Source organism: Symphalangus syndactylus, chromosome 22 (genome assembly GCF_028878055.3).
Source record: "Symphalangus syndactylus isolate Jambi chromosome 22, NHGRI_mSymSyn1-v2.1_pri, whole genome shotgun sequence".
Lineage (NCBI taxonomy): Eukaryota > Metazoa > Chordata > Mammalia > Primates > Hylobatidae > Symphalangus > Symphalangus syndactylus.
The window spans coordinates 18490865-18511785 of NC_072444.2; the positions used below are offsets into that span (position 1 = coordinate 18490865).

A 20921-nucleotide genomic window follows, 5' to 3' on the forward strand; every position below is an offset into this window, starting at 1 on the left:
CACTGCTGAGACATTGCCATGACATCATGATCAACTCCTGACCTCGTGATCTGCCTGCCTTGACCTCCCAAAGTGCTGGGATTACAGGTGTGAGCCACCACGTTCAGCCCTATGTTTGTTTTTTTTGTTTTTTCTTTTTTTTTGAGATGGAGTTTCGCTTGTTGCCCAGGCTGGAGTGCAATGGCACGATCTCGACTCACCGCAATCTCCACCTCCCAGGTTCAAGTGATTCTCCTGTCTCAGCTTCCCGAGTAGCTGAGATTACAGGCATGAACCACTACACCTGACTAATTTTGTATTTTTAGTAGAGATGGGGTTTCTCCATGTTGGTCAGGCTGGTCTTGAACTCCCGACCTCAGGTGATCCACCCGCCTTGGCCCACCAAAGTGCTGGGATTACAGGTGTGAGCCACAGCACCTGGCCCTATTTTTGTATTTTTAATGGAGACGAGGTTTTACCATGTTGGCCAGGCTGGTCTTGAACTCCTGACCTCAAGTGATCCGCCAGCCTCAGCTGCCAAAGTGCTGGGATTACAGGCAAGAGCCACTGCGCCCAGCCTACTGTCAGTATTTTTCAGATAAGGAAAACACAGACTCAGAGAAATTAAGGAATCTGTCCAAGGCGTATAGTATAAGGTATCAGATACTGAAATTGAGTCTTTCCAATCCAGAGTCCAAGCTCTCAGTCTCCAGGCCCCACTGCTCTGCTTCTTTCATGTGAGTCTTTCTTGAGTTCAAGTGTCTCCCTTCCCTTCCCTCACAAGGACTCAGGGATAGTTTCCTCAAGACACTGTACTGGAACCAAAAAAGCACAAGCCAATCATGCCATTTACAAGGAAACCTGGGTTTCAATGCTCCCCAAACTCGCTCACCTACACCCTGTGTCTCTTTCCATCTTTCCTTTGTTATAAGCTACCTAACTTGCTGGGTGGTCAGAAGCACTAGTCTGTGCACCCTCTCTAACGCTCCTGGCATGGCTGCCAGTGTCAGTAGGAATCACTAGGCCCATAACCATGGTGTAGGTACTGACCGAGTTAGGAGGCACATGAGCTGGCGGACCTCCTCCCGCATGGCCGCAGCCCCTCGGCGAAGATTATAATCAAAGAGCTCCCGGATAAGGCCCTGGGAGACAAGGATGTGCCTCAAGGCTGGGTTGGTGGCCAGGGCCCGAAGTAGTGTGATACAATGCTCTGTGACAGCCGAGGCACAGCCATAGCACTTGGTGGAGGATGTGTGGCCACAGCCCAGGACAGATAAGGCACGGTACTGGCTGGCAGTGAATGTGGGCTGCACAGAGGTCCGGGATGATTTAGTGGCTGCTTCCCTTTGCTGTAGGTCATATTCCAACAACTCTTTGCGTGAAGCAAAGACTTTCTAAGAACAAAAAGGCAACAATAATGGGAATTAGCAATTAAAATAAGAAGAGGATGTTAATTGGAAAATTAGTTTTGCTTCAGAAAAAACTTTACATGCATTATATAATTTAATCTTCTCAATAACCCAACCGGTTAGATGCTTTATCTCCATTTTACAGAGAAGGAAACTGAAGCTTGGAGGAAGTGGCTTGACCAAGATAAGTGGCAGAGTCAGAACTCAGACTCAGATGGCAGGCTTATGCTCTTAACTCCCATGTAACAAAGACAAAGGTCAGAAGCTAATACACGTGTAGCAAAGATGGCACTCCAGCAATTTGGGGTTGAGGGGGAAGGTAAACTGGATGCTCTCCTTATATGAGGTACCTCTATCTATGGCCAGCCTCCCATCTCATGGAGATTAGGTCTGTGACATACCGTGGTTGATTGCAGTTGGTATGCCCTTACCTACAGCCTGCAAACGCAGCATATTAGAATAAGAGGGAACAAAATCTTGGCACCAAAATTTTTTCTTCTTTTTTTTCTTTTTCTTTTGAGATGGAGTCTTGCTCTGTCACCCAGGCTGGAGTGCAGTGGCGCAATCTCGGCTCACTGCAAGCTCCACCTCCCGGGTTCACGCCATTCTCCTGCCTCAGCCTCCCGAGTAGCTAGGACTACAGGCGCCCGCCAACATGCCCGGATAATTTTTTGTATTTTTAGTAGAGACAGGGTTTCACTGTGTTAGCCAGGATGGTCTCGATCTCCTGACCTCATGATCCGCCCGCCGCAGCCTCCCAAAGTGCTGGGATTACAGGCTTGAGCCACCGCACCCGGCCCAAAATTTTTTAAGACCAGTAACCCCTCTACTAAAGATGGGTTGTTAATGGCTAAAAAAAAACCCATATCTGTGCTACCTTCCCATCACCAGTATGTTCAGTTATCTAGCATGAACTCAGCATTCTGACCAGAGCCATAAATCACGGTGGGGGAGATGCCGTTTGGTGCAGCCACCTGCCTGCCTTTTCAGCTGGATTGGGCAGGGACAACACCATGACCTGGACTGCTGGATGAGAGAGCAGTGGGACTGCTGTGAAAACAACACCAGTAACACGTGGACAAAACACACCCAAAAGCTGCTCCCTGCTCTCTACCTGGATGATTTTGGAGAGTTCATCAAAAGAATTCTTGCAGTCTCCACAATACTCCTGAGCCAACTGCAGGATGTAACGATTCACACTGGCGGAAGTGGAGCTGATGCCTCCTGCTGTTCCTGAGTCATCCTGCAACCCCAAGAGGTAAGCTGTCAGGCCTCCGACCTAAAGTGATCTCACCTAGGAGGCAGTCTTCTGATCATGACCCAAGGCCTTCTCCAAATGCCCTTTGCAGCGTGGGATTACCTGTGGCTTTTCTGGAGCTGCCTCATTCACTTTGCAGAGCAGGTTCTCCAGCTGTGGCCGGTGTCCCATCAGCTGATGATACACTCGATCAGCTTTGTCCAAAAGTGTATTGATGTTGGATACAGCCTAGACAGGAAAAGACAGGGACTGAGTGAAGGCTTTTTAGCTGATGACTTTCCCTGAGTAATCCTCACCACTAACCATTTACCACAGCATTTCCTATAGGTCAGACACTGTGTTTCATACATTATTCTTCACAATAATCCTCCCTGTGAGGTGGGTATATTACTTCTAATAAAAATACAATACACATCTGTGATACATAATAATACAATGCTGAGAGAAGCAACTTATACTAGGTTACACAAGTATTAAAAGTATGGCTGGAATTAGAATTTCTGTCCTTCTGACTCCGAAGCTAAATGTCCTTCTGTTAACCCTATAGGTGCCCCTTTTTCACTGTTCTTTAATATCTAAACCTCCCCCCACCCCCGCCCATATTATGCAGGCTGGGAACTAGCACTGGACAAGCTAATACTGAGGGAGGGCCAGCAGCCCCAATATGGAGCAGTCTCCCTTCCCTCCCTCCCTCGGTCCCTCCCTCCCTTCCTTCCTTCCTTCCTTCCCCTTCCTTCTCCTTCCTTCCTTCCTTCCTTTTCTTTTTCTTTTCCTTTTTCTTTTCTTCCCTCTGTGGCCCAGGCTGGAGTACACTCGGCTCGCTGCAGACTCCCTGCATCCGGCTCCCGTGATTCTCCTGCCCTGGCCTGCGGGCTGCCCGGGATTGCCTGTGCGCGCCACCACCCCTCCCTGGTTTTTCTCCTTTGGCTGGAGGCGCGGTTTCGCCATGTCGGCCAGGCTGCTCTCCAGCTCCTGACCTCCGGTGGTCTGCCCGCCTCGGCCTCTAGAGGTGCTGGGACTGCAGATAGAGGCTCGCTCACTCGGTGCTCGGTGTTGCCCGGGCTGGAGTGCGGTGGCGTGGTCTTGGCTCGCTGCAGCCTCCGCCTCCCAGGTGCCTGCCTTGGCCTCTCAGGGTGCTGGGATTGCAGCCTCTGCCGGGCCGCCACCCCGTCTGGGAGGTGGGGAGCGTCTCTGCCCGGCCGCCCATCGTCTGGGTTATGAGGAGCTCCTCTGCCCGGCCGCCCCGTCTGGGATGTGAGGAGCGCCTCTGCCCGGCCGCCCCGTCTGGGATGTGAGGAGCGCCTCTGCCCGGCCGCCACCCCGTCTGGGAGGTGGGGAGCGTCTCTGCCCGGCCGCCCATCGTCTGGGTTATGAGGAGCGCCTCTGCCCGGCCGCCCCGTCTGGGAAGTGAGGAGCGCCTCTGCCCGGCCACCCATTGTCTGGGATGTGAGGAGCGCCTCTGCCCGGCCGCCCCGTCTGGGAAGTGAGGAGTGCCTCTGCCCGGCCGCCCCGTCTGGGAAGTGAGGAGCACCTCTGCCCGGCCACCCATTGTCTGGGATGTGAGGAGCGCCTCTGCCCGGCCGCCACCCCATCTAGGAAGTGAGGAGTGTCTCTGCCCGGCCGCCCCGTCTGGGAAGTGAGGAGCACCTCTGCCCGGCTGCCCCATCTGGGAGGTCTACCACAGAAGCAATGTGGGGGCTGGACGTGGTGGCTCACGCCTGTAGTCCCAGTACTCTGGGAGGCCGAGGCGGGTTGATCACTTGAGGCTAGGAGTTCAAGACCAGCCTGGCCAACATGGCGAAACATATGAAAAATACAACTGACAAACCAACCAACCAACCAAGCGACAACAAAACAGGTCTACCCTGGAGTCATACTCTAACTTTTTCTATTTTCCTCCCTTTCTGATCCTTTATCCCACTTTCTTTTTCTTCCTCTTCCTTCTCCTTCTTCTTTGTCAAATAGAGGATTGAGTTTTTATCACTGATCCATACAAAGTCCCTCTCTCATTTATTTTCTTTAATTCCCACTCCCCATTTCTATTCCCCGTCTTCCCATGTGCAACCTTCCTAATATGTTTGATATGCATCTTTTTGTTTGTATGTACTTTTAGAAAATGTTTATTGTTTTGTGTGCAAAAAAATAATAATAATAAAAAAAAAAGAAAAGAAAAAAAAAATATGGAGCAGTCCGTGGAAGAAATGCAGGGCAAAGCATCCAAATCCAAAGTTATCTGTACCTGGAGATACTCTAGTTTCATTATCAATCAACACTTTTCTAAAATCCTATGCAAACCATGTCTTTCAATACAATATACCTTATGCCATTCTTTGCTCCCACCCAAAAGCTGGGCCCTGAAACTGGTGTTGAGTCGAAGAAGGCTTGGGCTAGAAAGTAAAGTGCACTGCACTGCACCAGGTCTGCCCAAAGTCCAGATCAAGGCCACAGCCCTGAGTCTAGGCCAGATCTGGCCTTACCTTCTTCCGGTCTTCTTCATTCTCAATGGGATCCACTGCACAGCAAGGCTTGGCATAGAGCATGAAGTCGAAGCGGGCGTATTTACAGAAGCCACAGGCATTGCAGAGGAAAGGATCCTTTTCATCGTAGTTGATGGATCTAAGTAACCAAAGCATTTGGGTCAGTGAGGTGACAAGGTTGGGTGGGGTGGGGGTCACTCTGAGGAGATGGATTGTGCCACATTTATATACTCTGGTAACTACTGCAGGGGCTACTGAAGGGACAATAACAAATGAATGACTTAAGCAGCCAGGTAACAAGAAAGCAAGACCCAGAGCTAAACTTCTGGACCTCCCTCCGCCCTTACCCTCCACCCCTGCCACAGGACAGGCACACTCGTGTGCACATGCACACACACACACACACACACACTCTCTCTCTCTTCTTCCTCCTCCCTTTCTACCCTTGAACCCACTCTACAAACCCATAATTCTCTAAATGTTCTGAGGGAATCAGACACTATAATTGCTCACACTGACACTGCTACAGAAAAATAACAAGGAATGTGCACAGCCCTGGCCTAGGGGACGACCAATGACTTACCTGCATTTGTGACACTGGTACACATTCTCTCCACAGTTGCCACAGACTCCTGGGTTGGCAGGAACCGAGGCACTACAGCGAGGGCACTGCAGGGTCTCTGTGGAGGCCTGGTAGTTTTCATAGAAGTCTGCAAACTCAATCATCAGATTGGAGGCCACAATGGGCAATGGCAGGTCAATCTTCACCTCTGTCTGCCCAGGGGTCAGCTGAACCTTCTTGGCTTTGTGCCAGCGAGCTGGCCTAGGAAAGATAGACAGCCTTGAGATTTTCTCATCTAACCCTCAGTGATAACAGTCTGATGAGACAAAGAGGAAGACTGTCCCATGTATTTTTCTAAGGCAATTAAGTGGTTACTCTAAGGAAAAGAAATCTGGCATATAATAGGAAGCCAGTTTTAAAAAAGTTTTCCACTAACTTTTCTCTATAAAAAAAGGAAAGAACATACAAGTGCTTTAAGCTGTTATACATGATACCTTTTGAAATTCCAGGAAAACAACAGAAGTATATGACAAGGGAAACCATGACTCCAAAAGCATGCCACACTGAAGCCTGTAAGAGGTGCAGTGATGATGCATGCCAAGTTCCCATCCTGCCAGCAACCTTGGAAAGATAAAGCTAGGCTGTTTTAGAGAGGCAGAGGAAGAAAATCAGGATCTGAACCAAGTGCTAAGTCAAGTCATAAAGAGGAAGGTATGCAATAATTTTGGGGTGATTATATAACACAATGAGAGCTAATATTTACTGAGTACTTACTATGTGCTAGGCTCTGTTCTCAGCACCTGACACATACTAACTCATTTAGTCCTTAAAATAAAACCCTGGAAGTGGGATCCTATCTCCATTTTATAGTTACAGAAACTGAGGTTAAGCAGCTTCTCTTAAGGTCACAGAGCTACGTAGCAGAGCTGGGATCTGAACCCTAATAGTCTACCAGTAGCTCTGCTGACTCCACACAACGAAAAATCAAACCCACCTCCTCTGGAGGGGAATGGGCCACCCTAATGTGCAGCATCTACTTTCAGGTCACCAAGGTGAAACTAGGCTTTTCAAGGCAAGAAGAGAAAACCTCCCTAGGCAGCCTTCATGGCCACATGTTGCTGTGGTAATGAGGCTTATTCTGCCTCTTGGAATAACAGCAATACTTCCATCCTGTGTGTAGAACAGCTCTGTAAGTCTTACTATTCAAGTAGTGTCGACCTGTGTTCTCCCTTCAGTAGCAATGCCTGAGAGTCCAACAAAAGGCGATCTGTCTCTGTGAAAGTCAACACTATAACCCATGTGAGTGCCTCTCTTGGCCTAAATATGACATGCCCTGATTCAGTCACTGGGATACACGGGCTAGGAAGATCCAGTATCAGCAGATACAGAGAAAAGGCACCATGTGGAAATTGAAGAGTGTGTGTACTAAAGAAGCTTCTTGAGAAATAACTTCCTGCCCTATGAGCAAGAGCACAGCTGTCTTAATCCAAGAAATGACAATTACTTCCCAATACAGAAGGTTTTATCTAAGTCTAGACCTTTGTATAAGAATAGTTAAAATGGGCATGAGAAGCCTGGAGGTCCCCTCACTCAGCTTCCCCTCCCTAGGCAGGCTGTTGAGGAACTTCCACAGACCCCTATGGCTCCACTGGACTAATTTAGAAATAATCTTTGTCAACATCCTTAGAACTGTTGTTTCACTTTTGTCCTTCGGTCATGAATGGAGGGGCCAAGAGGATGTATTAGGCCTCTAGGGATGTGCTGCCTTACTCCATTCCAGGAACCGAAGGCAGCAACTGAGCTTCAGCCTTACAACCTGCTGCCCCTCCCAAGGCCTAAAAAGCCCATACTTGTTTTTCAACTCCACGATGGCCTGCACGGTTCGGTTGTTATAATACAGGTTGATGGTCCGCACCATCTTGGTCCGTTTCAGATCCCCAATTTTCACTGTCACTTTGCTGATGGTGTGACTGCCAATGAGCTTCACAACCTGCTGGGTGGTGGTGTACCGTGTGTCCACTTTGATGGAAGACAGCTTGATATACTAAATACAAGAGTTCACAAAACATGGTATTAGTTCAAGACTCGTACTGCCTTTTTAAAAATCCATCAATGTAACCCGCTCTTCATCCACAAGATGAAGTTTCTATTTAATTTTTTAAAAAATATTTTGTAGAGATGGGGTCTCACCATCTTGCCCAGGCTGGTCTAAAACTCCTGGGCTCAGGGGATCCTCCCATCTTAGCCTCCCAAAGTACTGGGATTATAGGCTTGAGCCACTGCACCCAGCTAAGTTTCTATTTAAGGTAATAAATGTTGCAGATAAAAATTCCTACTGTTGGTGACCAACCATCAGGAGAGGAACATCTATGTGATAATGATCCATCTCTGGAAACAAGAATCCCACTGAACCTATTGGCCTCAGGACTGTCCATGTACAGATGTTACTTACACAGAACGGTACTTCTGGATTATTACACACCAGGCAGGGATCACTCTCCAGGTAATAGCCATCAAACTCCACTAAGCCAGACAAAGTGCTAAGGAAGAAACCAGTCTTAGCATGAACACGTTTTCATCTTAGGAAGCACTGAGTTTCACAAAAAAATCATGACAAAGCCATGGCTCGATGTCCCCCAAAGTGAGCCCCACCCTAGTGAGAACTCAAGGACACAGGAGAAATCCCAATAGGATTACAAAGCCACAAGAAAGAAATTTCAACTAACTGACCTTAGATGCTTCCTAATCTTTGATCTATCCTTCAGAGGAATTCTAAAAAGCAGTAAAATTTGACTCAAGAGTCACAATTAAATTTACTAAAAATCATTGAACTGTACATTTAAAATAGTTTAATACATCAATTATCTCAATAAAATTTTTTAAATTTTTTTAAAGAACAGTCTCTACTAAACCAGAGAAATAATAAACTGTCAATTTAACCAATATCCTCTTTTAAAAGTCTTTTTAAAAAAAGTAAGACATTCTCTTTAAATTTGTTTTATCTTATTTAACTTAAACCCTTGAACCTAAAGACTTTTTTTTTTTTTGAGACAGGGTCTTACTCTGTCATCCAGGCTAGAGTGCAGTGGCATGGATCACAGTTCACTGCACCCTCGAACTTCTGGGCCCAAGCCATCCTCCTGCCTCAGCCTCCCCAGCAGCTGGGACCACAGGTACACACCACCATGCCTGGCTAACTTTTTAAAAATTTTTTTTTAGAGATGAAGTCTCACTATGTTGCCCAGGCTATACAGACCTTTCTACATTACTACTCACCAAACCCTGAACTCAGCAATGACATTCTGAGTACCTTCTACGTGCAAGACCCTGGCCTACATGGAGGGGACTGGAATCTCAACTAGGCAGATTCACTCTTCTCCCCGGGGCTTGTCAATTCCTATGTAAGAGCCTATCACCATGTAAGTAACTCCTCAGAATACTGACTGAGCTTCCCACAGGTAGAAAGCAAAACAAAGCTCACTTATAAATGTTCGAGTTGGGGTGGTTGGTAAGAATATGGTTTTGAGTCCTCAGAATCTCCACAGCCTTCTGTGAATACTCCTTCAACTGAAACAGAATTCAGTAAAGAAACAAGTTAAAGCCCAAGGGGAAGTCTTATTGGAAAAGACTTTTGTCTTCTGCATTCTAGCTGAATACTGCCCTAGACATACCAGACTTCTCAGTCAGAATCATACAAAGCTGGGCCTAATTTGAATCATTTAAATGGATTCTATCTCCTTTAGAAGTTTCCACGAGCTTTAGCGATAGGTGGTACCCTTTTCTGACCTGATGGAGGAAGATCATTTTTATTCTTATGGAGAAGCCATAAAATGGTTAGCTAATTGCAGAAACATTTTCTGGTACGTAATCAGGGCTACCAGCAAAACGAGGAGCACTTGCTTTTCCAAGGAACTGTAATGAGTTCTATCTTCTTTCCCCACTTGACCTTGACCTACTTCCTATGTTAAGTCAGATTTGCTAGTGTATACTGTCTACATCACAGACATATTACAAGTGCTTAACAAGAAATGCAAAACTAGATATATTTAAAAGAGGTTTCCTATATGGACTCCCTATATCTGGGTTATTCATAATAATCTTAACTCAAGAGAAAAAAGGTTAAATATGGCAAGTTGGCCTCTCTGACCATAAAGCAACTGTTACCTTCTTCTCCGTTTGTGGAGTTTTCAGGGAGAAATATCCTAGTAGGTCCACAAACTGGGCAGCCTTACGACCATAGGCTGGGAGTTCTGGCCAGATGGACCACATCAGATCTAGCAGGAGCTCCTGTTGAGATTTGCTGGAATTTCTGTGGATATATGACAGCTCATGTTACCAAGCAGTAGAAAACCCTGAGGCACCTGTGTTTATCACTGAGGTTCTGGTATTGTTTTTGTAAATGTATCTATTTCCCCACAATTATGGGTTAAGTCTGAATGGTTTTGTTTCTCTTTTGACAATCAATCCCACCAGATGCAGCACAGTCATTTACTGCCTCTACCCATCACCCAACGTACCCCAGAGCAGAAGCTGAGCTTTTTCAGCCTAAAGGGTCAAGCTTGGTCATGTTACAAACCCCGAAACATAGCCTTCTGAGTAGAAAACAGATCCTCTCCTGCCTATGACATCAGTTTAATGGCTAAAAAGCAGACAACGATAAAGAAATCTCTAAAGCACAAGAGGATTTAGGCTGGCGTAACTACTGACTCTGTGACCGTATGTAACCGAAAACCAAAATAGAACTGCATTATGCACCCTGGCCTCAGACCCTTGCAGATCTGCCAAACCAAGCCCTGGCCCTACCTGTAGATGTGCAGCGTCAGACAGTGGGCCTGCCAGCGCACCGAGGAAGAATTGGACTCTAACAGGAAACAACGCAGGAACTGGATCAGGGTTTCCTTATCGGCAAATTTGTTCAGCTGGTTAACCAGAGCTGTGCACAGCTGGTCCTCCTGGCTGCCAGAGGTCTCACCTGCAATATTAGGACAGGACTAAGGGCTGAAGAGTAGGAAGAAGTCCTCTAGGGTCCTAAGGCCTGGGCTACCAAATGGGGAAGGAGGGAATTCTGTCCATTTCTAAAAGTTTCTATTGAATGCTGATATTCTGCAAAACAATTTTTAGTTGTTTACTGGGGAACAAATAGATCAGCCCCAAATGAGACATATGTGTAGTGTTGGTGATGCAGTGGTGAGCACAACTGCCTTCCAGACAAGACATAAAATGATGACACTAAAAACCACAGGATAAAGTGCTATGTAAGCTGGCACTGAACAAATACAGTGACGCTGAAGGAGGAACTTCTTTTAAGAGCTTGCAATAGGCCTGCACAGAGATGTCTGATCATTAACTGGGGGAATGTGAACCACCACCATGGCTCTCAACCCTGATCACTGATCTCAGGTCTCCAAGGACCATGGAAAGCAGTGCAGCTGATGGTGAGGGTCAGCTAAGAGAACTAACATTTACTGAGCATTTACCAACGTACTCAGTGTCATTTCACTTAACTCTGATAGGAGCTCCACAGAGAAGGTGTTATTATTTCACAGAATAAGAAATTTGGCCTACTAAAAATGGTCAGTGCACCTTGACTTTTCTTATTACTGTCACTTGGTATGAGAAGTCATGCTCTTTAAGGTGTCACTTCAGTATAATTGAAAATGAGACTGAAAGTAGACATTAGAGAACATTTGGGCTTTAGGTCCCCTGTAAATCAGGATTAAAAGAGCTTTTACAACAGGACAAACCACGTGCTCCAAGAGAGATTTACATACATCATTGTGGTCACAATGACAAGAGGGTGACCCTTACCATCTTTCTCCTTTTCTTTTTCTTCTTTCTTGCTCTTTTTAGTGGAAGACTTGGACTGTGCTGTGGCTTGTCCAGAACTGGCAGCCACAGGGGCTGAGGAGGAAGAAGCACTGGAGGATCCCGAAGAGGCTGCCAGTGCAGCGAGCACTTTGCTGCCACACAGAGCACAGGAGAGCAGTTGCAGCAGCACTGGGGACACGCCCTCATCCACGAGGAAACTGACTTGGAGGAGGAAGTACAGGACGGCTGCAAGCAGAGGAGACAGAGGCTCAGCTCTGAGATGACCTCAACCAGACTCATGAGAACCAAAACAACGTCTCCCTACAGCTGAGACTGCCCTGTTCTCACCAGCTTTCTTTGCCATGTTCTCTCTGCTGGACATTGTGAAGAAGTTATACTTTCTGTGGAAATCTCCGAAAAGTATTATAACTACTCACCGACCACAGCCCCCTGCTCCTTTGAATAAGGGGTTCTCTAGACTCCATCTGCTCCTCTTTGACTTTACTGCCACTACCCGACCTGGAGGTCAGAGACTCCTACTTTGTGCTTCCACAGCTTCCCAAACTTTGACTACCAGCCCTCACCACTCTTTTAGATTTTTACTTGTCTTCTTTGCTAGACAGAGTTCTGTCTAGTCTATCTTGTTCATAGCTATATCTCCAGCATCCAGTTCAGTGCTTGGCATATAGTAGGCCTTAACAGTTCCTGAATGAATGAATAATAGCAATAAAAAGGAGCAGCATTGCTTACAGTCGTCTTTGATGCAGAATTTCTGCCAGTTGATGGTTCGCTGGGCGGCAATCTCTGCACAGGCTTTCAGGTGCTCCATCTGAAACAGGAACCAACCACAGGAAAGGAGTAACTCCACCACACTGCCCAGACAACACCACACCTGCTGCCTGGAGCCATCTCCCTGACTTTGGACTACAGCTGAACATGATCTTCTAAGCAAGGCAGATGCTTGCTGGGATGTCTGGTCAACCTGGGACCATGACCCACACACTGCTGCAACCGCTGCAGCTCTTCCCGAACCTGCCTTTGTTCTACCCCATCCCCACGCAAGGCGCTGTTTTCAGGAACCTTCAGACTACTCAATAAGGCAACAGCAAAAGGTAGACCATGACCTAAGAAATACAATCCAGTTTACTTTTCTTGATATATAACGCTAGCAAGAACACGAGCCAGCTAGATTAAAGACGTTCTTTCTAGGTTGTTCACATACAAAATACTCAGTTTACTCCTCTAAGTCCAAACAGTTTCTCTTTAGGCAGTAATACATTTTTCTACTCGAACCTTCATCATTTCTTTAGTATTCAAGGGTAAAAACCAGAGGTGAACAAAGAAATCAATCCTGACTAGGATGTAAGCAAATGGCACTGGTAAGAAACTCAGGCCACTCACCTCACAGTGGAGGAACTGCTGCCAGGTGGGACGAGAGTGCTGAGGGGGACATCCCAGATCCTGAAGCCAACTACACATGGTACAGCACCCAGACAGGGGTTATGGATTTACCCTCATCTCAGCCCTAACCATGCCACTGTCAACACAGTTAAACATCCTGCGTTATTACCTCCAGCCCTATTACCTACTTGGCTAAGCCTTATCACATGCCCCCTCCCTGCCCTACCAGGTCCCAGCCCTCGTACCAGGCTGATGAGTGTGTCATATTGCAAGGCGGAGCCTGAGCTGGCTGTAACCACACTTGCCCGGAGGAATATCCCCTGCTCTTCTAGCAGCTTCTTGATCCCACGCACGTGAGAGTCCAGGGTGTGCAAATCCCGGAGCTGGCGGTACTTCTCTTTGGATCCACAGATGAAGAGCAGAAGTTTGCGGACTTGACGACGCACAAATGGAGTCTGCTGGATCATTAGGTACTTGAGGAGAAAAACACCACAGAGAGTAAATGACTCTGGGACTGTATCTATATCAACTGTGGCTCTCACACCCTAGGTTTTAATAAACTGTTATTAAAAGCTGGGGACAGGCCGGGCACGGTGGCTCACACCTGTAATCCCAGCATTTTGGAATGCCAAGATGGGCTGATCACTTGAGGTCAGGAACTTGAGACCAGCCTGGCCAACATGGTGAAACCCCATCTCTACTAACAATACAAAAATTAGCTGGCTGTGGTAGCACTGCCTATAATCCCAGCTACTAGGGAGGCTGAGGCAGGAGAATTGCTTGAACCCGGGGGGCGGAGGTTGCAGTGAGCCGAGATCATGCCACTGCACTCCAACCTGGGCCAACAGAGCGAGACTCGATCTTAAAAACAAAAACAAAAACAAAGGCTGGGGAGAAACACAAACCAAGCTATTTCCTCTTGACCAAACCAGCCTCTCTTAAACTTAAGTATCCTTTAAAGAGACCAGGAGAAAGGAAGGGAGACAAAGAAATCAAAGAGGAAAATACCAATATTCATGCATCTCTTCCTTGTGCCCTTAGGAATCTACAGGGAAGCTGGCCTCCACTTCTGCCCACCCAAAGGGAAACTATCAAGAAAAAAAAATTCCAAATCTCTTTTTCAGGTAAAAGAGCTAAAGAAAAGATTGGGTTGGTACAACTATGTAACTCAAAATCCTCATCTGAGGTTTGCTAACAGATTATTCTTCCCAGAGTTAATCTATCTCAGGGTTGCTGTGCTGGTTACTAAGGTTATTAAGCTATTGTCTCTCAGTTCCCAACACACCCCTACTGACGCTGCCCAGTGATGCTGAGGCCAGAATTATGCCAATGCACTACTTCTTTGCCAGCTGGCTCCCTCTTAGGTTCTGCCAACAGGGAGGGACACTGGCAGCAGGAGGAAGAAGGGGCTTGCTTCTTCCCATCTGCCTGCAGTCCTAGCAACAGCCCTGCACCCTGGCAGCCACAGTGAGTTCTAATCATCAGCTTCTCTCACTGCTCCCAGCATCAACCACATCACATCCCCGCAGGGCACCCACTTCCTGACAACTGCTTCAGGCAGTTACTATCCCTGTGTTACCTCATGTTTCCTTTTTGTCTTTTTTGTTGTCCAACAGCATTTACCCAATTTCCCATATTGAAATCTCTCTGTTAAGATAACTAGTATACTTTGTTTTTCTGACAGAACCTTAATTATTAAACTTGCCCACTATCAGCACGTGTGGGGGAGTTCAACATACAGAATCAGAAGGTAAAGTATGGCTTGTTTGATACACATCTCCCACAGTTCTACCACACAGTATGTTCCAGAAAGGCAAGACCAAGACCTACAAAGGTGAAAGGGACTCTGCAAGGGGAAATACCAACTAAGGATGAGGAAGAAAGGGGCCCACAGAGGTGAATGCAGATGTGTCCTCAGCCCAACAATCATGCAGCTTGGGACTTTCACTTACCTCGGAGAGAAAGTAAAACCACGAATGGTCAAAGACAGGAGGTGGGATTCGAGAATTGGTGTCAGCAATCTTTTTGATTTGGTATGGAAGCCTCAGTACCATTTCTGTTAGAAGCTGAGTATAGGCCTCAAACACATCAGCAGCATGACCCTGGGAGAAGAATATTTGCATGAGAACCTGTGACTATCGATTTTCCATGACCACAATTAGGAAAAAGCCTGGCTCATTAGACATATTACATGTTGGAGGTGGTAAAGGGTGCCTTTCAGAGCTGGAATGAAGACTGACCGACAGTTTATTCTATAAACTCAGAAGGCCCAGGCTTCTGGGGGCAATTTAATTACATGCAAAGGTTACAGTGGAGGCAGACCTCATTTCCTAAAAGTCCTAATATTTCACTCTATGGTTTTTGACATTGGGTCGATTATACTCTGCTTACATAAAGATGAGTGCTAGAAAGGCCAAAAAAATTGGAAAAAAAAAAAAAAAAAAGGTAGTAAGGATCTCTGACTTCTATGAGATGTATTCTACTCCCTAGAACCAAAATTTCCCATGATAACAAGAAATTGTTAAATAAACCAAGTTGGGCAAGATCACTAAACTCAGCCAAGATTCCTGGCTTCATGTAACACAAAAAGGCAGGGGTAAATGAGAGATGTGAGGACAGTGGAAACAACAGCTATCCTGCAAGCTGTGTGGTCCCATAAAAAGAATATGTAAGAGTTTGAGGGCACAATGTGTCTCACATATTCAACTCCCAGTTATTCATCGGTTCTGTATCAAGCACTGGAGTTGCAAATAGGAATAAAATATGGTTTCTGCTGAGAGTGTAGAGGGGAAGACAGGTGAAGGAGCACACAGGGTGCTCCGGGAACCCAGGACAAGGCTCTCTTGAGCAGACTTGATGGCAGGGAATATATGTTAGGGAAGTTTTCCAAAGGATCCAAAGCTTGTGCTGGGTCTTGAAGATGGGCTAGGAATTCGCTAGACAGGAGAAGAAAGGGGAGCAGAGGGAGAGGAAAGAATTCCAGAAGGGACAGCATGAACAAAGGCAACATGCCACATCTTGGGAGATGTGCAGGCTGGCAGGGCTGCGTGTAGGGTGTTATAGATGACAAAACTAGAGTCAAGCAGGTGGCTGGGTCCTCCAGAACTTTTTGGCCTATAAGTTATGGAAAACCACCAAAGAGTCATGAAAAAAGAGCAAGACACAATCAGATCCACACTCTATGCCTATCGTATTCCTACCCTACTCAAAGCTATTCTGAGTGGGCAGTGAGGAAGAGAGTGGTGATATCAGTTAATACGGACTGGGCATTGATACATGCTAGGCACTGTGCTAAGTCCTTTACAAACGGCACCTCATTCAATGCTCACAACAGCCCTGTAAAGTAGATACCATCTTTATGCTCATTTTCCACCTGTAGAAGCTGAAGGTTAGGGAGGTTAGAAAGAACTTCTCCATGCTTCAAGACTGGTAAGTAAGAACACAAGATGGGACTTATCCCAGATCGATCTGATCAGAAGGCCCATCTTCCTAATAAGTACGTTAAAGGGCTTCTCAGTGGTGACAGCACAGGGAATATCTGACACACACGTCATGACCCACAACTGATGACATTAGCTTGTACCTTCTCATCTTTTTCTAAACTTAATGTGAAATGAGATAACCGTGATTTCATTCAATTCCTCCAATTTACAAAGAGGCAGGAACGAGAATCCCACAGAAGGTTGGGAGAAGTGGTCATTTATTCAATCACGCTGAGATTAACCCCCACCAAGGAATGCTGGCTCCTTCCTATGGCTCTTCACCCTCAGCCCCTTGAGCTCTCTTCACCGCGAGGAAAGAGAAGAGTGCCCTGAACAAAGGACGAGTGTTTCTTTGATGAGGGAAAGATCTCACCTTCACATACTGGCGGAGAAAGAATGGGCTCATGTCAGGTGGGGAGGAGGTAGTATGTGGTTTCAGCAACTGGCTGGTAGCCACAGGCTCCTCATCATTCTGTTGGCTCTTCCAATATTCCAGCAGTGATTTGAGCACGTGCAGGCAGTAGTCCACAGCCCCAGAGCTCAGTAGAGCTGCTGCTGTGGCACTGGAGATGAGGGAAGATGACTGGGAGACAGAGAAAACACACAGATGGGAAGAATGGCTTGTAAAAACAAGGTGAAATCCAGGTGGGTGTTGGGGATGGGAAACACACTCACAACAGTCTTAGCTTTTATGGCAGTGAGTGAATCAGGCTCTTGCACTGAAACTTCCCCAAGGAAGTTTGTGAGGTTTTCGGAACTTTTTTGAACAACCACATGGTAAGACAAAGAAACACACCTGTTCTCAACTCCAACCTTGCTACACACACATGTGCCAGAGGCCAGGGAGGCAAGGATTAAATAACCTTTCCCCCTGGAGGGGACAGGTTTTCTCTTTTATCTTGAGCAACTAGAAAAGAAGCCCAATTCAAGAAAGAGAGAGAAAACTTTCCATTATAGGCACTTCTGAACAACCCCACCCCACCCCCTGTAGAGTCTTCCATAGAACCCGCTTCCAAAGGAGTTGGGGGTGAGTGATCACATGCATAAAAAAGTAGGAGAAAAGCTACTGTAAATAAGACCATTAGAAGAGCCTTGCAAATCCCAGCAAACCCCACAGCTCCCTAAGCTCATTAAGATTGGATGCAGTGCAGCCTCAATTTCTACCTTCTCTGCTTTGTGCTAATCTCCTTTCACCATACACACATCGCTTTCTCTCTGCTTTATTACCATACCTTATAGCAACATACACTAGGGGAATCCTCTTAGCCACTCTGTGCCTTGCAGAAGAGAGCCCTGCTTTTCAATAATGGAACTTCCAAACCCTTTAACCCCTCCATTGGAGGGATTGTTAGCAAAGACCAGAATTTGGAAGGGATTCGGAAAAAGGTGGAGGTTCTGCTCTTGAAAAGGTGACAGCTTAGAATCTTGTTCCCCTCAGGGAACAATGCTTTTATTCTTACAGAGGACTACCACCCCTGCACTGGCCCTAGCACTACCCAGACAATCCTCTTACCTTTCCCCAAACCCATAAACCCAAAGCAAAAATACCTCACATATGGAAGACTTGGATCCAGATTTGGTGCGGGACATGAAGACACTCAGGAGTCTCATTACTACCAGATGGACTTCATTCAGGGCGCTGCGCTCATTCTTCTTGGAGACATCCTGCAGGCCAAGGCGTAAGTCCAGAAACCTCTACTTACTCGATGCTTGAGGCATTCTCTGAACAAGATCCCTTCAAGTCAAGCCCATCAGCCCTAAAATGTTCCTCAGATTGAATCAGACACAAAACAACCCCCAGTATATCCATGGACTATACTTGGGGTACCTACAGCCCAATACACTTAGGAGGCCATATTAAGATACAAACAACTAATTTAATGTTCTCACCTCACTGGGCACAAAAGGGCCATGAGGGTAAGAACTTTATCTTTGCCCTCAACTATGCTCAGGGTCCAAAACTATGCTCGAGCCAAAGCAGGCCCTGAATACGCTTTTGTTGACTCAACAGAACTGGAGCCCTCAGTGGATGATTACCCCTTGAAACGAGGTGAAGTTCCTCTATGAAACGAATGGGAACCTGAGGAAGGATCTCAGCCAATCCTGTTTCTCACACAGACTGCCTCTCAGATTTTACCTTTTTATCCATACCCAACTCAGCAATAAGCTGGGAGAGCAGGTTGTCTAGGGCCCCCTTGTCTTTCTCATCTTCTCCATCCAGATCTGTAGTGAGCATTAGAATGACCTAGAGGTCAAAGAGAGAAAACACAAAACCCAATTTCCTAAAGAAGAATGACTCGAAATATGGGGTGTTTCAGAAGAAACCCTAATCTTCCTGACATCCCTATCAATCATAACTGTAATCCATTATAGCGTTCTAAATTCCAGGTATCCAAAGCTTCAGTGTTCAGAGTCAGAAAAGTCAAATTCTGATACATGCCACACTTGACATTACAGAAAAATGTTTTGTAAAAAGTTTGTAAAATTAATGGACTAACCTATATTATATCCAAGCAAAGTAGTTTGAGAAATGGTGGTACGCCGAACTGAGAATTAAAGAACAGTTTTGCCTCTGAGGAAGACAGTTAGTGAGTGGAAGAACAGCTATTGGCCCACACTCTAATATCAACATAGAGACTAGAGACTCAGAATCTCAGAAGTGGGCTTTTGCACTGGCTCTGTCAATAACTACCTGGATGAACTTGTGCATTTAAAAAATTCTGACCCTTAGCCTTCTCATTTATAAAATGAAGAGCTATAATTTGTAGTTCAAAAATTAGATTTCATTATTCTGTGGCCTAATACCAAACAAAGGCTTCCAGGTCCTCTGGAAGAGAGATGTGGGCATGCTTAAGGACGGTCCAATCATGACCTGAGAGAGACCCAGGTGAGCTAAGAGATACCTGCATGTACGGGATGGCCCGGACACCGCCAACGTTTCGTAATTGAGGCAGGGTCTGCAGTAATCTCTCCAACAGCATTAGACGGACCATGTGCAGCCTAAAAGGGCGGGGAAAAGATAGAAAACATGAGCTGTACTCCAATAGGACCCAGCTGAATACAGTTCCCTCCCCACCCCCACCCTGCTACCAAGGTCAACAAGAAGCCTAATGCTTAGGAACAATCTCCAGCATTAAAAAAAAAGTTAAGAACTGCCTAATCGGTATGCCAGTCAGCAACACAGAAGTAGAGATCCCACTCTGTTAAAAGAAAGTGAAACTATTCTAAAATACAACTGATGGCACTGAATTAAATCCTCCTACAGGGAAGTTCCAAGTATTTCCCAAGCCTCCAGGCCCTAGTAGTTCTCAGTTTCAAAACCAAACCTCCAACTGCAAGATTTATGGCTTTTTTCTAATATGTGGCCCTATTCTGCCTCTAGACATTATTTTCTAGAATTCTGCTATATACAAATTCTGTATCACCCAGCTGCACAAATTCTGTTATCACCCAGCCCTTTCTTTCTCATGTTTCCCAAATTCTTATAAAGTCTAGTCACTGCTCTACTCTCTCACACCTTGTCCACCATCTTCCTAATATAATGTTCTGTTTCAATATCACACTGTCCTACTGGACCCATGAGTTTTCCCGTGTAATCAACTGGCCATTACCTAGCCTTCATCTGCAGATATACAACTGACCTTCTGTACTAAGTATGTGCCCCTGGATCTCTAGCTAATATGCTGATTCAAGAGGATGATGAAAATTAATTAAGGTCCTACTGACAATTTGGTTGCTGGTGTCACCTAATACACAATCTCATACAGATTAAGAATCTAGTTGCTGAACAAATCAATGGATTCACTTTCATAATTAGTAAATGGTCCTCGTCTCATTTTTATCTTAGAGATTATTTGTAAGAAACCACACACCTATTTTTTTTATGTGTGATATGCATGTGTTACATATCTTAGCAGGTATCCAGAATATTGTCTTTTTCTTTTCTTAAAAACAAAATGTTTTTAAATACAAAAAAGGACCAAAAAAAATTGTTTTAAAGAAAATAGCCGGACATGGTGGTGTGCCTATAGTCCCAGCAATTCAGGAGACAAAGAAGGGAGGACTGGTTGAGCCCAGGAATTCAAAGATGCAGTGAGCTATGATCACACCACTGCACTCTAGCCTGGGCAACAGAGCTGAAGTGAGCTACTGTCCCCAGCCCAGAATATTTTCAAAATAATACAAGTCTGGATGAAAGTACAGGGTCTAGGGTTGGGTGTGGTAGCTCATGTCTTTCAACACTTGGAGGCTGAGGCAGGAGTTCAAGACCAGCCAGGGAAACACAGCGAGACCTCATCTCTACAAAAAATTTAAAAATTAGCCAGACATGGTGCCATGTGCCTATAGTCTTGCCTCAGGAAGATCACTTGATCCCAGGAGTTCAAGGTTACAGTGAGCGATGATCATGCCACTGCACTCCAGCCTGAACAACACAGCAAGTCCCTGTCTCTAAAAAAAGAACAAATGAAAGAAAGTACGGGGTCTTACGTGAATTATAAATTATTGTCATTCTAAAAAGAACTCAAAAGAATGAGCTAACTGTTC

At 45.9% G+C, this 20921-nt stretch overlaps 1 protein-coding gene across 4 annotated transcripts in view; it reads right to left on the reverse strand.

Annotated features, from left to right (window-relative positions):
• The window catches only part of UBR4 (ubiquitin protein ligase E3 component n-recognin 4), a 145206-nt gene that overhangs the window by 39233 nt on the left and 85052 nt on the right, over positions 1-20921 (reverse strand). For all 4 annotated transcript variants that reach the window (XM_063631682.1, XM_055262263.2, XM_063631681.1 and 1 more), the window contains 18 exons: positions 19280-19376; positions 18514-18621; positions 17925-18041; positions 16750-16959; positions 14847-14996; positions 13140-13367; positions 12244-12322; positions 11494-11739; positions 10489-10657; positions 9850-9994; positions 9167-9252; positions 8138-8225; positions 7536-7729; positions 5707-5946; positions 5124-5262; positions 2749-2874; positions 2503-2631; positions 1030-1373 (listed from right to left, as the gene is read on the reverse strand). In XM_063631682.1, the coding sequence (XP_063487752.1) occupies positions 1030-1373; positions 2503-2631; positions 2749-2874; positions 5124-5262; positions 5707-5946; positions 7536-7729; positions 8138-8225; positions 9167-9252; positions 9850-9994; positions 10489-10657; positions 11494-11739; positions 12244-12322; positions 13140-13367; positions 14847-14996; positions 16750-16959; positions 17925-18041; positions 18514-18621; positions 19280-19376 (2895 nt within the window). The remainder of the gene's footprint in view (positions 1-1029; positions 1374-2502; positions 2632-2748; positions 2875-5123; positions 5263-5706; positions 5947-7535; positions 7730-8137; positions 8226-9166; positions 9253-9849; positions 9995-10488; positions 10658-11493; positions 11740-12243; positions 12323-13139; positions 13368-14846; positions 14997-16749; positions 16960-17924; positions 18042-18513; positions 18622-19279; positions 19377-20921) is intronic.